This window comes from Manis javanica, chromosome 5, assembly GCF_040802235.1.
Source record: "Manis javanica isolate MJ-LG chromosome 5, MJ_LKY, whole genome shotgun sequence".
NCBI lineage: Eukaryota > Metazoa > Chordata > Mammalia > Pholidota > Manidae > Manis > Manis javanica.
Genome location: NC_133160.1, coordinates 3,527,247 through 3,550,654, shown reverse-complemented (window position 1 = coordinate 3,550,654; position 23,408 = coordinate 3,527,247). Strand labels below are relative to the sequence as shown.

At 53.4% G+C, this 23,408-nt stretch overlaps 1 protein-coding gene across 3 annotated transcripts; it reads left to right on the top strand.

Annotated features, from left to right (window-relative positions):
* The first annotated feature begins 1,133 nt into the window (after positions 1–1,133).
* On the top strand, positions 1,134–23,317 carry EDN3 (endothelin 3). 3 transcript variants are annotated; one of them, XM_017674746.3, is made up of 5 exons: positions 1,134–1,756; positions 2,375–2,660; positions 18,168–18,341; positions 19,383–19,463; positions 21,720–23,317. In XM_017674746.3, exons 1-5 carry the CDS (start codon positions 1,705–1,707, stop codon positions 21,751–21,753), a joined length of 627 nt encoding a protein of 208 aa, XP_017530235.3. In that variant the 5' UTR covers positions 1,134–1,704; the 3' UTR covers positions 21,754–23,317. The 3 variants fall into 3 exon arrangements, with proteins under 3 accessions (XP_017530235.3, XP_073092497.1, XP_017530233.3); XM_017674744.3 differs by having other exon boundaries at positions 1,141–1,756; positions 21,724–23,317; XM_073236396.1 differs by lacking the exon at positions 21,720–23,317 and having other exon boundaries at positions 1,135–1,756; positions 19,383–19,467.
* Positions 23,318–23,408: the final 91 nt, after the last annotated feature.

Genomic DNA, 23,408 nt, shown 5'->3' with positions numbered 1-23,408 from the left:
CCTGGGCTCCGTTGGTTGGATTCAGGCCGGGCAGCTGGCACTCATCTGGAAGTCTTATGTCTGGGGGCTCTGACCCCCTCAAGGCCACTCACGTCTCTAGCTGGTATTGGCTGCTGGCTGCCGGGCCTCTGTCACCCTCCATGTCACTCACTCCGCGTGACCTCTCTGTGTAGGCCTGCTTGGCCACCTCCTGGCCCAATGGCTTTTTTCAGAGGACAAGTGTCCCCAGACAAAACCAGGTGGAGGCTTTCCGACCTTTTATAACTCCTGTCGTTTCTGCTGCTTTCTATTTATTCAGAAGTGGGTCATTGAGGCTCAAGGGTGTGGTATTCAACTCCACCTTTTATGGGAAGAATGTCAAAGGATTTGTGCACATGTTTTAAGTTGACAACAAGTGTCCTGAGACGTGAGGGGCAACTCCAGGGCCTCAGACTGTCAGTCTTCCTCCATGTGGCCTGTGACTCCCTGTGGTGTCCTGGGAAGGCCAGCTCCAATGCAGTCCACTCTGTGCTGACTGATAGGGTGAGAGTGGCGTGGGGGGACCTGCCCGTGCCTCCCGGAGCGCGCCTGTCTTCACAGGCCTTCCCTCGGATAAGGGAGGGCCTCTCAGGGCTTCCTGGGGTTCTCAGAAATCAGAAGGCCAGGGCCTAGTCTGTGGGAAGCATTTGTTCATCCCCTCATCCCTTCATCTGCAAATCATCTGGCCGACGTCAGGTGTCACTTCGGGTGCCAGGGCACCATTCTCAGTGCAGACTGTGTTGGTAACAACAAACGGAACCCACGCTGGTCTCTGGTGATGCTCAGTGCAGGAGGCAAGGGTCAGGTGAGCTGCGAGAGCCTCCCCAGCTGGGCTGGGAAGTCCACAAGGGAAACCAAGGGGCTCCCTGGGCCTTGGGAGGGAGCCTGCCCTGCATGGGGGCTGTGAGCACATCTGGGACATCCAGGGACCGCTAACCTGCTCCCTGGTTGACTTTGCTCCAGGCCACTGTCCACACCCACCGGCACTGAGCTCCTGGGAGAGGCAGGCAGACAGCCAGTGCCCGTGAGTCACGAGTGTAAAGTACGCCCAGGACCTTGTCAGGCAGGTCTGTGCAAGGATAAGGTGTCATTAGGTGAGCGTTGAGAAATGTTGCTTTCCTGGAGACCCTAAGATAAAAGATAGCAACCTTCGTGTGCAGCCTTTTATCTCTGTCCGGCTCTGGGGGCGAGGGCTGCAGACCTGGGGCAGCAATGCGCGGGCTCTGAGTGTGAGCGCGCGTGCGTGTGCATATGTATGTATGCGGAGTGCGGGTGCGCGCGTGGCCTCCGCTGCTGGCCCCGCTCCGCCCCGCCCCACCCCTCGCCCTGTTGGGTGCGCCGCGGGCCGCGCGCTCCGGGCCGGCTCCCCCGCGCTGGGAGGCGACCCCCTGTGCGCCCCGGGTTCAAAGGCCCGAGCGCCAGTTCCAGCCCCTCCGGGAGGCGGGGAGGCGAGAGGTGGTGCGGGAGCCAGAAAAGCCCGAGCCACAGCCGGCCGCCCTGCGCAGGGATGGGCAGCGCGCTCTCAAGTTTGTGACCGCCGCAGCCAACTCCTGGCCGCAGCTCGAGCGGCCGCCCTGCAAGCCCCGCAGCTGGAAGGCGAGGCCAGCGGTGCCCGGCCCGAGCGCCCTTTCGCGGCCACAGGCGTCCGTCCTCCAGGCCCGGGGCTCCAGTGCTTGATCGGGGTTCATGGAGCCGGGACTGTGTCTCCTTTTCGGGCTCGCAGTAACCTCCGCCGCAGGTAAGCGGGCAGGACGGCGCGCCTCTCCTGGCGCGAGCGCACACAAAAGGACCCCGGGATGAGGGGCGCGGGCGCGGGCGCACTGCGGGGAGCAGCCTCGCGCCTGGGCTCACCACCCCTGGAGGCGCCTGGGGGCGGGCTGGGGTCAGCAGCGGAGCTCATGAGCTGCCCCGGGGGCTCTGGAGGTTGCAGATGACGCAGGCTGGAGACCTGCAGCCCCGGCGCGGACTTGGTCAATGTTTCATGACGTTGGGAACTTTCCAGGAAGTATGCAAACTGGTCAGAAACTGCAAAAAACGGTTGCAAAGTTTTCAGAAAGTGTGCAAAATGCGTGTACTTATTCAACGGGTGCAAATCGTTTACAGAGTTTGCACACAGTGAAAATAGCTTCCAAGCTTTTCGCCAAGTATGCATTTAACTTGCAGACTTTTCTGAAACTGCACATAGCTTTGCAAACTTTGCAGAAAGTTTGGCAGAGCTCAGAGACTACACAAAGTACAACTGGATTGCAAACTTTGCAGGGAGTTTGGTTGTCCCCCTCCCCCAGGATTTTGGGGATGGTGCATGTCTGTGTTTGGGGCCTGCACACTCAGGAGCTCCTCAATCTGCCCCCTGCAGGATTGATGCCTCACCCCCAGCCTGGGGAAGCTGGCAGGAGCGGCATACACGGGGCCACCCCTGCAGCCAGATCTGAGGGGGACATGAAGGAGACTGAGGCCATGACTGCAGTGCAGAAAAGTCCTGGAGGCCCTGGGCAAAAACAGGGACCAGGTCAGTTTGGGGAGCAGGTGCCCAAGGGGGGCCCTGTGCACCACCGAGCCAGGCGCTGTACGTGCTTCACCTACAAGGATAAGGAGTGCGTCTACTATTGCCACCTGGACATCATCTGGATCAACACTCCTGAGTGAGTCAGTCCTCTGGGAATGGGATGGAGGGTCCAGGCCCCCTTCTTCACTCTCCAGAGGATCTGTTGCCCTGCAGCCACATCAGCCCAGAGCCTGCCCTGGCACAGCCCGCAGCTCTTGCTGGGGTCTCTGGCCAGCCCACGTCTGGTCTGCTGTCAGGGGTGTGACTCCCATCCCGGTTAGGGCCTGGCCCAGGAGAAGCCCAGTCCCAGAGTTTCTGATCCGGTGGAAGGGGAGCCCTCCCTCGGAGTGAAGTGAGCCAGCCAGAGGGATTAGACACCTGAGAGACCCTCTGAGATGGAAGAAGCCCCACAGGTTACCTCCTGCCCCAGGGGCTAAGTGGGCCTGCCTCCCCTCCTGACCCTGCCAGGCCCCATGAGTTTCAAATTCCTTGAAAGCTGCCTGCTCTCCAGGGAGCACAAAGGGTGGGCTTGGCAGGGCCTGGCGGAACCTGTCCAGCCCCGGGAAGCTTCCACAGGCTCCTTTCCTCCCATGGGCTGGCTCCCACCAGCCCCTGTCGCCCACTCCCGCCCACTGCCCCTGCCACAGACGACCTCCCCACCACCCCTCCTGTCCCTAAGAACTCCCTTACTGTGGGACCAAGGCAGTGCCGCCTGACTGGTCCTGGGGGCAGCCTTACCAGAGAGTCAGCCCATTCTGGTGCCACGGAGAGGGCAGCTGGCACCCCCGTCCGCTCACTCAGCTCAGGCACTGTTCTGGAGAAACCCCGTCCTGCAGACAGCGAGGAGGGCCGGGCCTTGCTCCGGGCCCCAGCCTTCTGGGCGCCTCCGCGCCCGCTCCTGAATCAGGGCCTGCACCAGACGTCTGTACATTCCATCCCCCAGGTGCGCATGGGGTCTCTTCGGACTCCCTCTTGCAACCCACTAGGGACTCTGAGGAGTTGCCTGTGAATGGGAACACTTGGCCAGCAAGGGCTGCTTTGCCATTGTGTTTGGAGCCATCTTGGTTCATGCCCCTCGTGGTCTTCACCCTCGAGGCATTTCACCTCCGAGCACTCTGGGTGACAGCGTCGGTGGGGCTCATGTGCCCGCTGTGCCTCATGGACACCTGGGGAGCAAGGTGCCAAGGCTGGTAAACGTCTTCAGACTACGTGATGCACCTTTAAGCACCTACAAGGCTGGGATAGGTCTGGAAAGTCACCCCTTTATGCCACAATGGCAGCCAGGCCTGGCTTCCCTGAGCAGCCTGCACAGGGCCCCGGGCTCAAGAGGACGGTGCTCAGTTTAATGCTCTGTTGTCACTATCTTGAAATTCTCAATGCTTCTTGAACCAGTGGCTTCACATCTGCATTTTATCCTGGGCCTCACAAATGATGCAGCTGGTCCTGAGGGCAGAACTGCTTGCTGGGCTGTGTCCCGTCAGGCTCCTGTGCACACAGCCAGCCCATAGCAGGGAGCATGGCAGCCCCCTGGGCCTGGGGAAGAGGATGTGACTCCTGGGGGCGCATCTGAGCAAGCTGCCATCGGTTGCCCTCTTTTCTTCCACAGCTGTCGGCGTCAGTTTCCCCACTACCCTGACACTTGTCTTGTTTCTTATCCTGCTGGCGTTGTGGTCTGACCAAATTAGCTACCCAGGACCCAGGGCAGCCAACAGCAGGACTGAGTCTTACCTTGGTTAGAATCCCAAGGTGACAATCTAGAGGGAGAAAAAGCAAAGCCAACCAAATCAGGGCAGGGGTGGGGGACAGCAGAGAGAGGAGAGGAGGGAAGAGCGGGTCCGGAGACCACCTTCGCTTTCTGCCTCTCCCCAAGCCCTGCGCTTGGGGGTTGCTTGGGAGGAAGTGGTCGCTTGAGATGCATGTGAAGGTTAAGTGAACACCCTGTCATCTGTCTGAAATCCTGTCCCATAATTTCATGTTGCCTTGGGTGGCCCGAGATGAAGCCACGCAGCTCTTTTTCCAGGACTGCCAGGACAGCCGGTGCTCCCCTCAGCTCGTTGACCTCTCTTTCCCTTCCCTGACCTGTTCATTTCAAACTCTAGGCAAGGAGGGTTAAACATAGTGTTTGCGAGTCCCGTGAGCTGCTTGGGGAAACAAAAATGACCACAGCCAGACTTGAGCATTTTGAAGTAAGGCAGCAGAATCATCCTGTGAGGGAGGTTTCTCTGCAGGGCCTGTCTCTTCCTCACCTTCCCCCCTTTTCCCCCTTTTTCTCTCTCCTTACTCTTTCCTTCCTTCCTAAAATTCTCTGTGGACATGTGGACAGGTCCATTCACTCTCTTTAAGACATCTTGGACAAGATTGCAGTGTGAGAAATGGGCTCTACAAACAGGAACCGTGGGCCTTGCGAGGAATGGAAGGATCTGAAAAATTACAGAATTGTGTGCAGGGACACCATAGAGGGTAATGAGTGAGGTCTTTTCCAGGTTCTGTCTGCCCCCCTCCCTCCTGTCACACCCACACTTCTGGAGTGACTCCTTCTCTCTTAGCTGTCACCCCACTTCTTCCACAGACCCTGCTGGTCTGCTGAAACTGCTCCTGGGTGTGATGCGCATCCAGTCCCTGCTGCAGGCTGCCCTGGGAGCCTGCAGGCACCTCGATCCTCATGCCTGCATTGAGGCTTGAGCTCTGGGTGATTGAGTGCTGGGTGTCTGCTTCCTACTGCCCAGCCCATTGTGTGCAGATGGGCTCAACAATCCTGCTGTGTCTCAGAAGGATATTTCAAGTTTGCAAGCATTCTGTGAATGGCTGGTGCTACGCGTAAGGACCGGAAAGCCGCAGGAGGAACATGGGGAGTTTTTCCAGGAGGAGCGTTGGTGGCTGTTGCCGATGTGCATTCTGCAGCTCATGTGGAAAGTTAGCATCTGGATAAGGCTTGAGAGGCCAGTTACTCCTTGCAGTATCTTCTGATCTAAGAGCTGAGGTTCTCTAGCTCTGCCGCCTTCTCCTGCTTACTTCTCCAGACCTGAGCTTGGTCAGCCTTTCTGCCAGCACCCAGTGTGTTGTAGGGGCTCAGTGATGCTGGCTGACATTTGTTTGTGGAGGTCCTGTGCCCGATGAGCCTTCCTCACCTTTGCTGCCCCTGAGGTTCTAGCCTGCAATGCTTTCTCCCACAAGTGACGCTTCTTGTTCTGGGAAGCGTGGATACCCTCCAGAGGCCTGCACACCCCTGCAAACGTGTGTGGGGACGTGGAGTTTTCTGTAGATGTTGCCCGTAACTTCTGTCATATTCTCCAGAGTCCGTGTCCCCAAGAGGAGCCAAAGGTGCCCTGGGCAAATGCAGTTCCTGCTCCTGCGGAGGCGGCCAGGATCACAGCTTGTCCCTGGGAGGGTGTGATTTCATGACTGTCCTTGACCAGATCGGGAAGGTCCCCCACCCCCAAACAGCTCCACCACTGCCAATAAAAACAAAAAACTCCAAAGCAGAGAAAAACACATCCCATCTTATGGTCATGGAAAAGTTGCCAAGAATAAGGTAACAAGGGGGGAGGCAGTGAGCAAGTAGCCCATGTGTGCTTACGCCCTTGGGGCTGTTCGCAATGAGTGCACCTTAAACAGCGGAGGGTGCGATGGAATAGTCAGGGATCATGCTAGTGTCTCCAGGGTGTGTGTGTGTGTGTGTATGTATATGTCTGTATAAACACACACACAGGAGTTGATGTTGCAGTCTTGAGTTTGAAGGTATCCTGGAGGCAGAATTCCTTCCTCTTCGGGGCACCTCAGTCCTTTCTGTTAAGCCCTTCAACTGATTAGGCAAAGCCCACCTGCACTATTGAGGGCAATCTGCTGTACTCAAAGTCTACTGAGTTAAATGTTGATTGTATCTAAAAAGTACTATTCCAGGAACATGTAGTGTTCGACCAAATATCTGGGTGCTGTGGCCCAGCCACATTGACCTAAAATTAACCATCACAGGGCTATCAGTTCCAACCATACCCCCCAACAGGCCAGCCCCTCCAGGCCCAACATGCCTCCTGGCTGGAGAGTAGCCAGTCCTTCATGTGGCTGGTTGAGCTGCAGGGCACCCAGCAAGGAGCCCCAATGTGTTCCTCCCCACATTGCTCCCAGGAATGAGAGAACCTGCCATCTGTTAATCCCTCCAAGGACATAACGAGGAAGGGTATTATGATGCTGACCGTGTTTTACAAACAAAAATGTAAGCCACATGGGATGACACGTAAGAATGTATTTATTGGAAAGGCGGGTGCAGGGATGGTTGAAGTCGTGACTATGGTGGAAAGTGTGGGGTCTACAATCTGTACTTGTGGGAAGGCTCCAGGCCCAGGAGCTCTGCCCTGTGTCCTGTCTCTGGGGGTGGTGCCCCCTCCCTCTGCACCCCTATGTATGGTATAAGCGTCAGTCTGACTAGCAGAGTGACTTAACAAGATGCTTCATAGCATGCCATGCTGACTCAGTCCAGCAGGAACGACATTTGTTTGGGCTTCCTTTCCTCCCCAAAGAATTAAAGTAAAAAAAAAAAAAAAATTAACAATGCATTCAACCTTGCATTTTAATGAATTTTACCACAAAAAGGCAACAGTTCAGCAGACCCATGTCTGCCCCCCGTGCTGCTGAGGAAAGGCCTGTGAGCGTGCTCCCCAGAAAGGGACATTCCGGGGTTAGGACATCCCAGTGGAATGCACACCTTCTCGCATCTCAGGGTGGGGCGGCATCCACCTGCCATGTGGCTGCAGGGACCCAGTAACAGCTGCCCAGCCCACAGGTCAGGCCCGGGAGGGCTGTGCTGGTGCTGCAGCCGCCTCGGGGAAGGACAGGGTATCTGTGGCCCTGATGGTGGTCGTGGCGATGCCGGCGATGGCCGTGGTGGCCGGCACCGGTGCTGACTTACTCCTGCGCATAAAGACGTGTGAGGATGACACGAGAACATGGATGGGACGTGTGCTCAATACCCTGAAGATGTGACCATGAAGACACCATACAAGCCGCGGGCCTGCACAGACCCTTCCCGGGCCAGGGCCGCCCCTGCCTGCTGGGTCCCGCCCTGCGGTTGGAGGGCCAGTTCCCAAGTACCGCTGAGGGCGGTGTCCTTGGACCACCCAGCCTGGGCTTGCCCAGCCCCTGGAGGGCCGCCGAGGGAGCCTGCGCCCCAGGGCCGCGGCTGAGGTGGTGCTCGGTGGGCGGTCTGCTGGCATCAATGACCATAAGGTTTACAGATGGCGGGTGTGCCTGGCCGCCTCTGCTGCTGATAAGCAGCTTGATAAGGACCGGGTGGCCAAAGGTCGCTCCAGGCTTGGTGAGGTCTGCTCCTGCCCTTTTGTCCCTCCTCTCTAGTTTTCTGCTGCTTCCCCCTCAGGTTGGTGAATAAGTGGGTGCCTGGGGAACGGGGCATGGGGCTCCCTGAAGGCACTGGCAAGGGCCTCCCGCGGCTAATTGGGGAGGAGCAGTGGCTGGAGGCTGGCATTTTGGGGTGATTTAAATGATCTGTTTAGACTCTGGTAAACTCATGGGGACATGGTAAACACAGATGGAGGGGATCCATCTGTGTTCTTATGTTCTTCCCTGTCAAGACCAGCAGAGTAACACGACGCCTTGTGATTTGCGGACAAGGACCCCACGGGGCCCCAGGCCCCCTTTTCCAACCCTAACCAACTCTGCCCAGGACCTGAAGGGTGGGTCACTAGGAAGCGATGCCAGGAAAGACTGCAGACATTGCTTTGTGCAAAGTAATTCCATCATATGCTTTTGAGAAGGTCACTTAGATGGTGTCACCCAGATGAAAAATGACCTTGAATTCAGAGTTCTAACATGATCCTCTACCTTAGGAGTTTTCTCCCCCCATGGAACCATTTCTACTTCCTCCTTGGACATCAGGGCATGTTTAGAACCCAATTTTAAGTTCGAGTAGCATATGTCTTAGAACATGTCACAGCAAAAAAAAAAAAAAATCTTTAAAATTTGAGGGTCTAGGGGCCAAGTTTCAGAGTTTGTTGGAAAGGTTGGCTCACAAAGGTGACCTTCCTGTTGGGCTCACTTGTCCCTCAGAGCTCCCCTTCCTGCCCCAGAGTGGGTGTGAGTAGGTGAGGGGATGTCCAGGGCAAAGACGGGCTTTGTTGAAATGCCCCTGATCCTGACTCCACGGGAGAGCAGCTTGAGGCTGGGAGGCATTTGATGTGCAGCAAGAGACCTTGGCACAAAGAGGTTATGACCCACTGTGACTCCAGAGGGAGAATTTGGATTTCTACTAGATGAAAGGGATGTGGGAGCCGGGAACTTGGCCTTAAATCTGAAGGCAGATGAAAGGCTTTGACATCTCTGGTGAGGTTTATTCCTGCAAGAATTTAAAACAAAGGAAGCTGCGAAGCAAACAGTGCTGTCCTTAAGGAGGCCCCTCGGCCGTGCTGGAACACGGCTCGGCTCTGTCGCCGCAGCCCTCCACCGTGCGCCAGACCCACAGCTTCTCAACATGTGCAGCGGGGGCTGGAGAGGCCCCCGCACCCCTCCCCGGGCCCTGCGCAGCCGCCTCAGATCTCAACACACAGCGGGTGGGTCGGCTGTTGGACATGAGGAGATGTCCTGCTCTTATTCCGTGTCATATCTGATGGAAACAGAATTCCTTAAAATCGGACCCCCCCACACAAACTTTTCTCCTTTTGGGGATGGGAACCAGTTTTACTTCGGAGGAAAGTGAATCCAGACCACGATGTGGTTGAGCTGCCTGTCCAGACCCAGTTCTGGGTGCTTCTGAGCTCCTGTTCACCCAGCAGGTCTCACAGGGGCAGGCAGACAGCATAGGGCACCTGCCAGCCTTCCTCATCAGCTGCGGGTCGGAGTCTCAGCCGAGTCAGGAGCTTTTGGAGAACTTGGCATTGCCCAGAGGCCTGGAGGCAAGGGCCTCCTCTTCTTCTATGTCCCTCGGGGCTGACTTAGCAGGAGGCCCTAATCAACAGCAACCGTACAACAGGGCAGCCAGGGAACCCTGCGCGCTGGCCCTGTGATTTAAAAAGCAGAAAACGATGCCTTTCCTGACTCCATGAAAAAGACTTGGTCGACACGGTCACAGCATCAGGCGTCCTTCTTGGCAATGCACGAATGGCCTGCGGTGGACAGTCTCGCCCACGCCTTGAGGAGTATAAAATGGTTTTGCCAAAAGTCAGAGGCAAGTCAAGGAAGGAACAGGGGTGTAGGTATCTTTTCCAGGTTTTTGTGAATCTGTTTTCTGTGTGCTTCATGCAGGGTCGAGGACTGGGTGAGGCCAGTGACACATTCCTTGGGGCTCAAACTGCCAGGAGGTGCCAAAAATTCAGTAGTAAGGATAAACAAAAGTTAATGCAACATTTTAAATCAGAATCAGTACAGGAAACTCATAATCAACAAAATATCAACATTCTTAAGGCAGGATGTGACCCTGTGCTGCCTGGCTTGTCTCACCCTGCCTCACCCCCATTCCGACCCTGGGCTCTGGTTTGGAGATAAAGCCTGCATCTCTGTGGGGACTCAGGTATTCGTAGCTTGAGATTAGTGATCACCCAATCGAAGCCACCCAAAGGACATGATGTAAGGATGCAAACACTAGATGTGAAGGAAAATGAGAGCCTTTATTGTAGTGATGGCAGGTATGTCTTTGTTCTGTAGGCTGCTCCATCCTTAAGGTGAAATCTGAAAATTAGCACTGTGTCTTCTCTAGCTTTCTGCAGATTATTAAAAGGGACGTGTGAGGGTGTGTGTATTTTTTGTGATCCCTCTACAAATACTCTCACCCTTAACAAAAAATACCTGCTCTTTATCTTACCCCTCTGTGCCTACTGCTGGGAAGTGTTTTTGAGTCACATCTGTCTGCAGCTTTGCATAAAGTTGTAATGAGGCCGTGTCAGATGGACCTGGATTTCCCTACCTATACTCAACCCAGAATTGACAGGGTCACTGGGGCTGGGGAGAGAAATTCTACCCTAACGTGTGTGGATGCATGTGGGTTGTCTCAGATGGAGGGGAAACCAGCTAACCTGCAGGATTCCATTGGTGGTTTCATTCCCCACATACTGGAGCCCTTTGTTTCCCTAACTTTTTTTTTTTGAGCCATGACTCTTGAAAATCCCACATTACAACAGCACACAAGGAAAAACTTTTCTGCACTCCTTTCTTACGACTTTCAATGTTTCCTCCCAATACCCTTCAGTGCCATGTGCCTGAGCCAGGGAAGAATATGCCTGTGTCGCAGGTTAATGATGGGAAGAGAACGTCCCGCGGCAGTGGTATTATTTTTAAGTTCAGTTATATGGGAATAGGACATAGAAGTGTGTAAACAGCTCAGGCCAAAGCTTTCTAAATACAGTTGGTAAGATCCTGGGGACCTCTTAGCATGGGCGGGGAAGGGACCACACATCTAGCTGTGTTATTGCTGGAAAGAACGGCTAGGCCCCACCTCAACCACTCTGCTCTTTGGAGAAGCTCAAGTGAGGAGGGGGCTTGAGAATCTCTAGGTGGCATCTGGAACTGGAATGACCTTTCCAGGGATCTGGCCGGCACCTCCATGGCTCAAGCCCAGAGGGAGGCTCACCCAGGGACTCTGACTGAGCCAGCCTTCAGTTTGGACCAGAAACCCGGGTCCGCCCGCCTGCTGAGGTCTCTGGTTTCAACTCTGATGCTTCAGCCGTTTGCGTAACCTGGATGCTCCATCTTGGCGCTGACGTGGCCTCAGCGGGAGCTGCTGTCAAGACATGCTCTTCCACTTCCAGTAAAATAGAGACCATCTGCTCTCTAGGAAAAGCCCTTGGAGTGGACCCATTGAGGACAACAATAGTAGAAATCCAACAAATCAGCCAAGAATTCTGTACCTTGGGGGGACTGCTATGGCCCAGAAGTAATGGCTCATTCTGACCTCATTCTTTGCTTCCCTCATTTACTTATTACTGAGATATTGAGGTGCCAGTGAGCAGGATCTGAGCCAGACACCACCCAAGCCGTCCTAGGTGCAGCGCTGAACAGACAGGGATGGCCGGCGATTCCGGCTGGACAGGGGCCAGCTGCTGCCAACCCCAGGGGACAAGAAGAAGTCACACTTGAAATAGAGACAAAGAAACAACCCCCCTTTCTGGGTCTGATGTGTGGGAATAAATGCTCACCATTCTCTTTGAAAATGTCTATGATTCTGGTAAAATTCCCAAGCAGTCATGTCCTGGGTAAACCCAAAAGTTTTTTTTTTCGGTGGAGGAATGTCTTTAAAAAAAGCTGACTACCAACCCATGGCACACTGCTCACTCCTTTGGTATTTCCAAACCCTCTGGGGTCCTCGACTCTCCTTGAGGGCTGCAGGGGGACTTCCCGCCATGGCAGGTGACTGGCCGAGCAATCTGCCTTTGGGTTCTCCTGACTGAGATTCAAGGACTTTCTGCAGTGGAAGCAGAACTCCAACCTGCCAGTTCTCTTTACATGTTTGTGAGCATGAGGTCTGTGTGGCAGTCTGTAGGATCAGGAAGCATGTGTGTGTTTTCTGCTCAATAACAAGGTCACTCGGGAGCTAGTTTCCTGGCTTGTTTCCTTTCCTGGCAGCTGCAAGGGCACCCTGCGGGTTGTCTGGCATGAGGCCTGGCCCACAGCCGACTTCTACAAGCAGTAAGTTCAGTACAGGATGAGGCTTCTCAGGTGGTCACCCTAGAGCCCGGGAGCCAGGCTCTGAGCCGCTTGGCATGAGAAGAGCAGCGTGCTTGCTCCCGCCTGGCCAGAGGACAGCAGAGCCAAACCAAACACCGCACAGTGGGCGCACCTGGGAAGAAAGGACTCCAACCAGCGAAATTGGCTGAGTTTTGTCCTGATTCTGAAGACGGACTCTTCTGTGCATTGTGGCCATGAAGATCATCTCTGCTTGTCTCTGGCAGCTGGAGAGACCCCAGGTCTTGCTACTAAACCCAGGAGGTCACGGTCACATCAGACTCAAGAAAGTAGGTCCTGGGGTCACCGAGAAGTCACCGGTCACAAGCATCAGAAACTCAGCTGAGCTAACACAGCATCAGTGGGGTTTATTGGCTGGACACAGACTGAGAGGTCAAAGTGGCACAGGGATCAGACGGGGGCTGTACCAGGACAGGACAGGACCGGGGTCCAGGGCACAAGCGAGTGGACAGGGCAGGATGGGGCTACCTGGCCATCAGCAGCTCCAGAGTATTTCCTGATCTTGAGTTGCCTCTCCCAGAAATTTTGGGGGAGACACGGTCAGATTAGCCCCATGCGTGTCACCTGAAGAATCTTTAGACAGGGAAGGTGAGGTAGGTTAATTGACAGCCTCTCCAAGATCTCACCCAGGAGGGAGGGATGATTCCCCAAAGGAAAGATAAGAGATTGGATTCCAGGAGATAAAAATGACGAACGTTGGCCCCAGGCGCTGGAGAATTCTGGGCTTTTCAGTCCTTTGAGAGACGGACTCTTGTCTCCGAGCTCCTTGGCTTTGTGTTTAGCAGGGGCCCACCTGATGTCTGTTGAAGGGAGTGGATGCTCTTACAGGCCTCTGAATATTGAGCCTCTTCCTGTCGTCACTTCATCCTTGTCTGACTCCTTACAGCAACATCCTAACCCAGAGGGTTTTCTTGGTTAAGGTATCAAAGAGAGTAAAGGAGGGTGATCTGCATTTTCTTTCCTGCTCAAGAAGATATTTCTGAGCTTAGGAGAGCGGGTGAGTGGTGCCTTCTCAGGAAGGAATTTAATAAAATCTGAAACTGAGCCGTAGTTAGAAAGCACGGGGTAGGAGCTGTTTCTCTGGGGAGTGGTGGCAGCCGTGTCTAATGACCCCTGGTGCCTGGCAGCTGGGGGCTGCCTCCTGCCTGTCTGCCAGTAGGAAGCAGTTCCTCTTGTGGCTGCAGGACAGGTCAGCGGTCATCCTTCTGTACAATACGTCCCCTGGGCCCCAAGGCGATGTCACCTTTGTTTTCCCATTTCCCATTTTGGAAGGAAAAATCTACCAAAGGAGGTAGATGGTCAGCTTTGCATTTTGATCGTGAGGTGGAAATGGTCTGTTTGTTGGGGAGGAACTCAACCACAACTTGGGCTTTTTAAATAAAAAACAACAGCTATATATATAAAAAATAGTATCAAGTACCGATTTCGTCACTGTGTCATATGATCTGTTTGGCTTCACTTTGTGAGGCCAGCCTAGACGAGGGGTTTGTAAAGTCAGATGCCCCTGAGGGCCAGACGCGTAATGAAATGAGCAGAGGACAGGTGCACGGCTCCTGGGAGCTGAGGAACGGGGCCAAGGGCATGCTTATGCCCCGTTTCTGATTTCATTCCTCAGCCCCAGACGATTTCCCCTGTTGGAATGTGTGGTTGGTGTGAGCGTAGCTTCAGCTATTTAAGAGAAGTTGGAAATTAGGATATTTATGTGAAATTTTCATATTAAAAAAAACCCTCTGTTGATTGGATGAAGCCCACCAAATGCCCATTTGCTAACCTCTGTGATAGATTAAAACTGTATGTGTACAGGGTCATTTGTCTGTCTTCTCATGGATGTTGGCTTGGAGTCTAGTCCAGTGCCTGCACATTGAAAAGCACTCCTCAAATGTCTATTTTTTTTTGGGGGGGAGAATGAAGAGTGGTTTCCATGACAATTTGATAAACTTTCCTGAGAATTTAGAATTTGGCCCATGAAGTGTTTGGTGCTGCTTTTGGGGCCTCTTGAAAATCTGTATCTCTCCTTTAACCCTCAGGTACAAAAGCCAGTGTCCTGATCAGGAAGGTGGAGATCATTCATTCATTTATGAATAGACAACACTGTAAAAACAGAATCTTAAAAAATGGTCTACTTTCCTTATTTAAAAACCTCTTGTAGCGAGAAATATAGTGCTTCAGTGTGGTGCTGCAGAGGAGAATGAATACAGGGACTGGGAGGTTTACTTTTTAATAATGTGTCTGTATGACACTTAGGAAAAGGTGGTCAGTAAAGAACACAGGTAAATGAGACTCTGGTACCACCATCACTGATCAAATACTGCATGTTCTAGAACATACGGTTGAGAAACAATTTATTACACAAAGACACCCTAGGCGTTGTGCCTGAAGGGGTGTTTTGTTTTGTCTAAGAGCATTTGGCTTGATCTTCTCGTCAGCCTCTCTTCTGTGAGGAGCTCTGTGCTAGAACCGGAACTCTCACAGAACAGGAGCTGCCTGCCTTCTCCAAGAATCCCATTCTCCAAACTCTGTTGTAAAGCAGCACGCCAGCCTGGTCTGCCGGAGGGTGTGCTGGTCGGGGTTCTCAGCTAACTCAACTTCACGTTCACGGGTCTACCTTGAGGTCCATTCACGTCACCATTCAAGAAACCACTCAGAAAAATGACAGGGCACCAAGAAAACTGAAAGACCGGTGCTTCTTAGCTAGGCCACGCCGAGTGACAGGCCAGCAGAAGCAGGTGTGGCTGAGAATGGCACTGCTGTGCCATGTGGCACTCTGGTCTCCTTATTACCTTTTTTTATTACTTAGTCCCACATCTCAAATGCAGGCCTGGTAAGTGGGATTTTTCTGCTTGTTAACAGTTCCTAGACCCGATAAGCAACAAGAGTAGCTGTCATTAATTTACTGTTAATTCTTTGTGAAGTATTTTTCCTGCAGTGCAGTGTGTCTGACAGCCCTTTTGTAGGTCAGGAAACTGTCGAGAGGGTAGAGGGATCATGATGACGACATGTGTGCTTTCCACCCTAAGGACGAGTCTCCAGGTGGCCTTTCCCTGAGCTCTGTGTGCCTGGCACACACCTGCACATACTGGCTGGTATGTTTGCTTTACCTGTTTTCATACCCCAGCAGCACGTGAACTCCTGAAGGCCTTTCCTATCCCATCACACTTGGAATATTAGGGAGATACATACATACATTCATATATATATTCTTTGGAAATGTTGGGGAGTCTTTGTAATGAATTTTGTGATTATTGAACTTTTTAGCTTGGAAAGAATCTAGTCTTGATGGACTAGATTATCTCACAATTAACTACCAGTTGCTCAACCCACAATCTTCACTTCTCTGCCTTGAGCTGGGTCTGATTCAGGGGAACCGGAAGACCAGCCTTCTACTCTCTTAGACCTGGAGCAGAGTGGCACCTGCCCTGGGCCCGCAGGCTCGAGGGCTGCCCCGATCCCTCCTTTCGTCACGTCTCCTGCGCCAATGTAAAGAGTCAGTGGAACTGAAAGTCACATAGCCCTTCTTCTAAACTGTGTTTCAGATGTTCGGGATCCTGGAATCCCTCACCCTAGTGCCCCCACTTCAGGGCCTGGGCAGGTTACCTCCCAGGGCCTGACACCGGGAATGGAACAGGGCTCCGGGTACATCTCCTAAGGCCTCCAGGGAGGACAAGGGGTGGCTGCTTGCAGGACGGGCATGGATGGAGCTTGAAGGAAACTCCACATGGGAGTCGATGAGGGCCTCCTTGCTGTGGGATGGAGCATGGAAGGGAAGGTGCTGAATCCCTGTGGGCTTCCACGTTCCAACAGGGAACTCCAACACAAAACCCCAGGATGCTAAAATCAAGCCCGAACTTTCACAGTGTTTTGAAGCTGCATTCGTCCAGGTAGGGGATAAGGTCTAAGAGCTTTGCAGATTGATTTAAAACTCACATTTTCTACCTATGGATGGTGGGCCTCCTCTGGGACCGGAGCTCCTTGTCTGTGGTCGGGAAGCCGCGGAGCCCTCCAGTCCCTCAGCTTTGCCGCCCACCCGAGGTCTGCCAGCAGATACGTGCTTGGAGCCCTCGGACCTGGGCAGGGGTTCCCAGGTTGTGGGACTGTGCCTCCCTGCAAACGTTCCTTGAGTTCCTTGAACATCGGGAGCATTCATTTGCATACTAGCTTTAGAACGTGGCCTTTGGGAAAGCGCTGAGCATTTCTCTATTAAGGAATACTGTGGGGCTTTGTTTTCTTACTTAAAACCCTTTAGGGTGGTCGTGCTCATAAAGACATAATCAGGGACAGCAATTTCAAAACTGCAGGTTTTAATGCTGATGGGAAAATGGGAGAGACATTCCCCCTTGCATGTAATTTTCACCAACAAATGGGGGGGTGGATTTAATGTCAACACTTAAGAGATTTAATGTGGCCCCATTACTGTGCAAGTATACCTACAGCCTCAGAACAATGTCTGCATTGTTTTGCTCCCTGTCCCCACTCTGCCCCACTTCCCATGCCTGAGAAAAAAGGGGTTTTTGCAAAGGTTCAGCTCAGAACAGGACTGGACCCTGCTTGCTTTTTCCACTTTGGGAGCATGGGCTGCTCAGCACTGGACCTGCCTCAATCCGGAGAGCGTGCAGAGAACTTGGGTGGGAAGGGGTGAGGGGAGGAAAACATGAGAGGGGCGACCTGTGGCTAGAAGCTGGTCTCCTGCCTGACACTGAGGAAGTTCTTCCTGAGCGTCAGATCACAACAGGAAGCCGTCCCCTTGGCCCTCACCACCCTGGGAAGGCTCTGTGGCGAGTGTTTCTAATTAAAGTAAATTCAATCTGATTTTATTTTGAAAACTCAGAAAGGATGTCAGAATCCCCTTTGACGCCAATGATCAGTGATACTCCACGGGGTTCACAGAAACGAGGGTGGCTGGTTAATCTCAGGGACTGTCAAGAAAACAATTATTGGAAAAGTAAGTCTTGGCCACGTAAGTTTCCGCTAGTTACTAGTAATTTGCCTCCCAGGCATGTTCAGTAGTACTAATGAATTAAGCATATGCTTCTCACTTTTTCCCACTGAACTGCCTGGCAGTCTTCTCCCTCCCTTCTCTGGAGCACAACAGTTCGGATGTACATGAGCATAAGAAACAGATATAAACGTTTATTGTTCCAAATGACACCAGCTCTAGACACACATGAAATTGGTAAAGTTTCAGACTTTTTAATAGGATTTTTATAAGATGACTTTTCCCAAGGCCAGTTCTGTCCTCGGCTGTACCTTGCTGGGCACAGAGGGTTCCTCTGATGTTTGTCTCTTTGAGGAAATGATGTTCAGGGCCAGGATGCACCTCTAATGGCCATAATTGCATTTGTCATATTCCCATTAGTGCAGATTGCAAGGCTGCTGTGTGCACAGAAGGAATTCAGTGACAGCTGAGGTGGGTGGCAGGGTCAGCTGCAGTGCTAGGTTAGGAAGGCATCTTACTAGTATTGATGACCAGGTCCAGGGATTGGCTCAGGGACGAAGACTGGAACCAGCACATGGGTCACCTGAAATGACCAGACTGGAGGCATGCTTACCATGGTTTGCTCCCTGAAAGTGCCCAAGTGCCCACATGTACACGCCAAGTGTGCACTGGCCTCTGCCCTGGGAGGATTCAGAGATTTCCTTGCCTGTGTTCCCTGGTCCTCTGCATCTTCCCATCCCTTTGGCCCCTGTGCATTTTCTGGGGGCTTAGGGGAAACAGAGGTGGGAGTAAACAGTTCACTCCCGAAGCTTCCTGAGACCCAAAGTACAGGGCGTAGACGCCAGTTCCTGGGACATCACTGCACCGCATCTCTTATTCCCACATCTCCGTTCTCCCACCCCCTCTCCAGCTGCATATCCCATGAGCGGGAGGCCAGGGCTTGCCCCATCGACGTGGCCCTGACACTCACTGCTCTGTCCTCTACAGACAGACTGTTCCCTATGGACTGTCCAACTACAGAGGAAGCTTCCGGGGCAGGAGGTCTGCTGGGCTGTTCCTGCAGAGCCCACAGCGCTCCAAGTGGACACGACGCTGTGCTTGTGTGGAGAGCCATGACAGGGCCTGCATGGGCTTCTGCACCCAAATTCTGGCTGTTAACAGGTACGGCCCCTGAGTCTCCTCGCCAGGTGTCAGTTGTCTGGGTGAGGCAAGGCCAGGAGTGTCTGGCTGCTGAGTGTGGTGCAGGAGGGCTCGGCTGCACCTGAGCATGGTGGCGCTGCAGCTAGACCCATGGCAGAAGGGGGTGTGTGTCCCTGTCCCCTTGCTGCCTTTCAGAACAGTCCACACATGGCCACGCCAGGTCCGGTCTCCAGACGTATTTCCTCTTGACCACACAGAACTTTGCCGAATATGAATAAGTTTCTAATATTTAAACATTGAAGAATTCCCTGCCCCCCTCCAAATGCATACTTTACACTCCTTTAAAAACAGCTAATGGGACCGCCTGGCCTCACTGGCCTCCCATCCATTCCTGGCCAGTGTGGACTGCAACAGACAGGGGGCCATGCACATTCGAGGGAGACGCGCAGAATCAGCCACCTGAGTTACTCATCGTCTTACTTCGGGGTCCCCAGAGGCCGGGCGTGTGAGAGCCAGTGGCCTACTCGAGCTGCCGGACAGCTGTGAACTGGTGTGGGCTGGTAGGAAGGAGGCAGACCCCAGCCGGGACCCGGATGGCCGTTTAAATTCATGTTCACTTTTAGGTATTCCTGTAAATGCGCCTCCTCTTTTTCTTTACTTTGGGCCACAGTTCATCAACCTACTCAGAGCTACCCTTGAAAACTCCTTCCCAGAGCCAGCACTGGGGGGATGGGACCCATGGGCTCCCCACCCGTGCAAGAGACTTGGAGGGTGAGCTCTCGGCTCCTGCAGCTGGTGCCCTAGTCATCAGGGGCCCAGGTCTGCTGCCTGAAAACCCCAGTACCAACTGCATTTTCCTTCTTTGCCCTCCAATATCTGATGAATAACTGAGGACTGAGTAACGCAGAACTTGGTAGAAATCCACCCGCCGAGCGCTCAGCCTCAGGCTTGGGGAATGCGCCAAGGCGCCCCTTGGTGGGGAAGAGGGTCATAACTGGACACTGAAAAGCCAGCCGCATGGAAATGCAGGTTGACTCATTAAAACCAGCTCTCTCTCCACAGGAATTCAAGGATGGCAGAAAAACTTGACGCAGAAGAGGAAAAGCAGGCCAGGGGTGTCCACGGGGGCCTGCATCCCGGGAGGTGAGGCTGCTTTGTCAGGTCTCACACCTTTGGGGGCATAGAGGATGTTGGGGGTGGCATCTGGTCTGGGAAGGTGGCCAGCGGGGACCCCAGCTCACATGGGGTAATGCCTCCGTGGCAACCATGCTGTAGGCAGATCGTCTCTGGGGGCAGAGCAGGCTGAAGCTGAGGACGGCCGCTGTCACTGCCCAGCCCCTGGCCAGCGCCCGGTGTCTTGGGAGCTGAGCCCCGCATTCCTGGTAGTTTTAGCGTCGTGATGCCCAGCCTGGATGGCGCCGGCCTGCTGCTCTGAACCCACAGTGCTGGCCTTCCCAGGCCCACGTCTTGTCTCTGCGCCTGCAGCAGCCTGTGCTGGTCACGTTTCTTCTTTACGGCAGCTGGTTCTGGACAGAGGGGGGGAATGACAGCTGCCCTTTGAGCCCCCATATTGGTTTCATTACCTTTGTCAACCTGCTTGTTCTTTTGTGTGAGAGACCTCAGGGCTTCCTGCAGCCAAACCGGGTTTGTCATTCTCCCCATCAGAAGCCTTATTAATGACTTGCCTACCCGTTGGCAAGTGGATGGTAATTTGTGTTTATAAGAATAGCCTGGAGGTGGCTTGGGTTCCTGCAGAGGCTGATCAATGGGAGTCACCCATTCTCAGCATACAGGCGGCTTCCCAGGTTGGCAGGCCGCTTCCCGTCGTCCAGGGGGGCATCTGTTGGCATCCATGAGAAAACCGGACCGGAGGAGGGCCGAGGCCGCAGGGAGATGCGGGAGGGGGTGAGGCAGTCCCAGCCGGCCCCACTTGCCCCTGCATTCTTTTTCTTCTTTCTCTCTTCCTCACCCCAAACCCAGATGCCTCTCTGTGAGGGAGGCATGTGAGTAAAACCACCCATCCATCACATCATTTATTCATTGGCGCATGTGTTCATTCATCAAAGCTTTGTTGAGCACCTGTGTTGTGCGGGGCACTGTTCTAGATGTCAGGTCACAACAGAGAACAAAGCAAAGGGTCGGCTTCATGGGACTTAAATAGTGGGAGAAGCCGACAGCAAACAAATACAGTCATCCCCTTCATCTGCGGGGGACATGGTCCGAGACCCCCAGTGGACATCTGCCAACATGGATGGCACTGAGTCCTGTGTATCTTGTGTCTTTTCCTTCACACACACGTGCAATAAAGATTGATTATAAGTCAGACACAGTGAGGGATTCACAACAGTGACTCATGATGAAGTAGGATCGTTACAACAACGTGCTGTCGTGACAGTTCCTTGAATGTGGTCTCTCCCTGCGTACCTCACTGCCCTGCGCTCACCTCCTTGTGATGTGAGATGATAAAGGGCCTGGTGCGGGGGTGACCCGAGGTGAGAGACGCAGACACTGACGCAGCGCCAGCTGCTGTGGCCCTTCTGACAATTTGGCAGGAGGAGCATCTGCTCCCAGACTGGGGTTAACCCTGGGTAACCGGAACCGCAGACAGAGACCCCGCGGATGAGGGGACCACTGTGCACACAACCAGAGAGCCTGCAGGACAGGAAGCAGCCTGGGTAGGAAGTTCAGGGTGGTTCCAGTTTGGTATTGGTGGACAAGGGCGGTCTCACCGACCAGGTGACGCTGGCTATAGACCTGCGGAAAGGGAGGCATTGAGCCAGAGGGATGAGCAGGGGAAGGGGATTTCTGGCAGGGGAACAGCAAGGGCAGAGGTCCCGGGGTGCGGTTGCGCTGTGTCCGGGGTGGGGGGTGGGGCGGAGCAGCGCTGTGCACAGAACCAGCACCCGCTGCTTCTGCTGCTGTGGTGACTGTTCTGCCCCATGCGCAGAAGCTGAGATGCAGCACAGGTGTCCCGTGGGCCTGGAAGGGCGGCTCTCCCAGGTCTTTATGATTCCTGTAAAGCTCCCGTAAGAAGCATTACTGGGGAAGAAAAAGTCTTTTCTTAACAAGCCACAGCCCCTGCTTTCTTGTAAGATGCTAGCTGGTAATTTGCAGACTCACATTCTCAGAGCGGAAGCTGCTGCCACCCTGAGCTGGTGATAATCAAAGACGGGACCGACCGCAGGGAGCGCGGAGCGAGCGTCTGCATCTGCTGGTGTTGCTCATTCGCGCCCTCCCAGGTGGATGGCAGGCTCTGAAATGGCCCAGGAGCACTGGGGAGCAGATTCGGTGCAAAACAGGGAACGGGCTGGAGGCAGGGCAGGGGGAGCCGCCTTCTGTGCCAGTCAAGAGCTCTGCCTTTCTAACAGACCTGTTTCTCTTCTGCCTCTTTTTTCCAAGACAGGCTGAAGCCCAGGACAGACAAAGCAAGTAGGCTTTAGACCTCCCCCAGCAAGCGCCGGCCTGGCAGTGTGCCTCCCCGCCAGCTGCCCGCTCCCCCGCCCTCAGGAGCCCCTGGGGAGAGCGGCCTGCGAAGCCTTGTCTGAGGAAGGCCTGCTGCTGCTCCAGCATGGCTCACGTTTCCACCTCTTTAAGGCTAAGGAATGAGTTTTGCCTGGGGGTGAAAACCCCTCACAGGGTCCTCACATCACAAGCTACCCCTACCCCAAGAAGGCCCCAGTCCCAGCGACCCAGTTTCCCTAATGGGTAAAATGATCCCAGATGTGCCCTGAGGCCTCATGCCCCAGCTCTGGTTTCCTGCAGGAAATTATATTTGGAGAGGTGTGGCACGTTGCAAAGCCACTTGCTGGCTTTCGACTGGGAGAATAAGTGGCCTCCAGGCTAACGCTGCGACTGCACACGTGTCCGTCTTGTGATGGCTGTGCATGCAGCAGGAGCAGGCCCATGTCCCTGTCCTCACAGAGGGTAGGTGCGGTGAGCTAGAGAGGCCCGCGGGCACCAAGTTAGACGCAGCTGTAGCAGCGCAGGAGTTGATGGGTTTGCAGCTTATAGGATTGAGACAGAAATTTTCAGCAGTGCTGGGTACCCACCAAAAGAACATATCTCAAAAAAAGAAGAAGAGGAAGAATAGAAAAAAGAAAGGAAAAAAAAAAGAAACCTTGATATTTGTGATAAGAAAAGGAGAAAATGAATGCCTGAGGGTTTTGAACGCCGGGACATGCAGTAGAGAGCCTTGATCAGTAACCGACTTTCTGTGCCCTTTGCAGACAGACCAATTCACAGCAGTCTTGTTCCCCAGATACAGCAGTAAAGGCGGCCCCAGCTCCAGGCTATTAGGGTGACTATTTGCTTTCATGAATAAATATGCATCTTTAGGGAATGGCTTCAAAATAAGCCACAAACACAAACTCTTTGTAAATTATGTAAATTCCTATTTATCTATATAATTGGCAACAACTGGCAATTGAAATGCCTGACAGTTCACAATCTCTCTCAGCTGTGCTCTTATAGCCAAACTGAAATTACTGTGAATGTCGAAAGAGTGACACGGCGGCGTGTAACATCATCTACCGGGGAGAGGCCACCCGCCGCCCGACGGCGGCAGAGCCATGGGAACCGGCATTTGGGTGCACGCTGAGGTCACAGTGTAGAGAAATTTAAGACAATGAATGGTAGAGCACGGGCCTTCACCAAATGTGCAATTCTGTCTGAGCATTGCATAAATGATTGTAGCTATGAAAGGGCACTGATTTGCTAGCAGGACTGTGTACAGTTTAGATAAATGATTATTTATTGTGAAACCACTCTACTCCAACTTCTTTATGTGGGTCTGTTAAAAGTAAAGACACTGTATATATAGAGAGAGATTTTAAATCGCGTTCTGAATCCAAAACTCATTTTCCTTAGAGCTTGAATTACACTTTTATAACACATATGCGCTGTTTGGCTCTGTGGCAAAATATCTTGGACAGAAATTCATTCATTGTGCTAACACTCAGAAAATACTGTCACATACGTAATAAAAAATCTCAAAATTTGCTCTGATTTGTGGGTTTTTTTCTGCTGGTAGTGTATGCATGGTGACACATCAACTTTCCACGGACCTCCGGAGAGGGTGGAAGGGGAGTT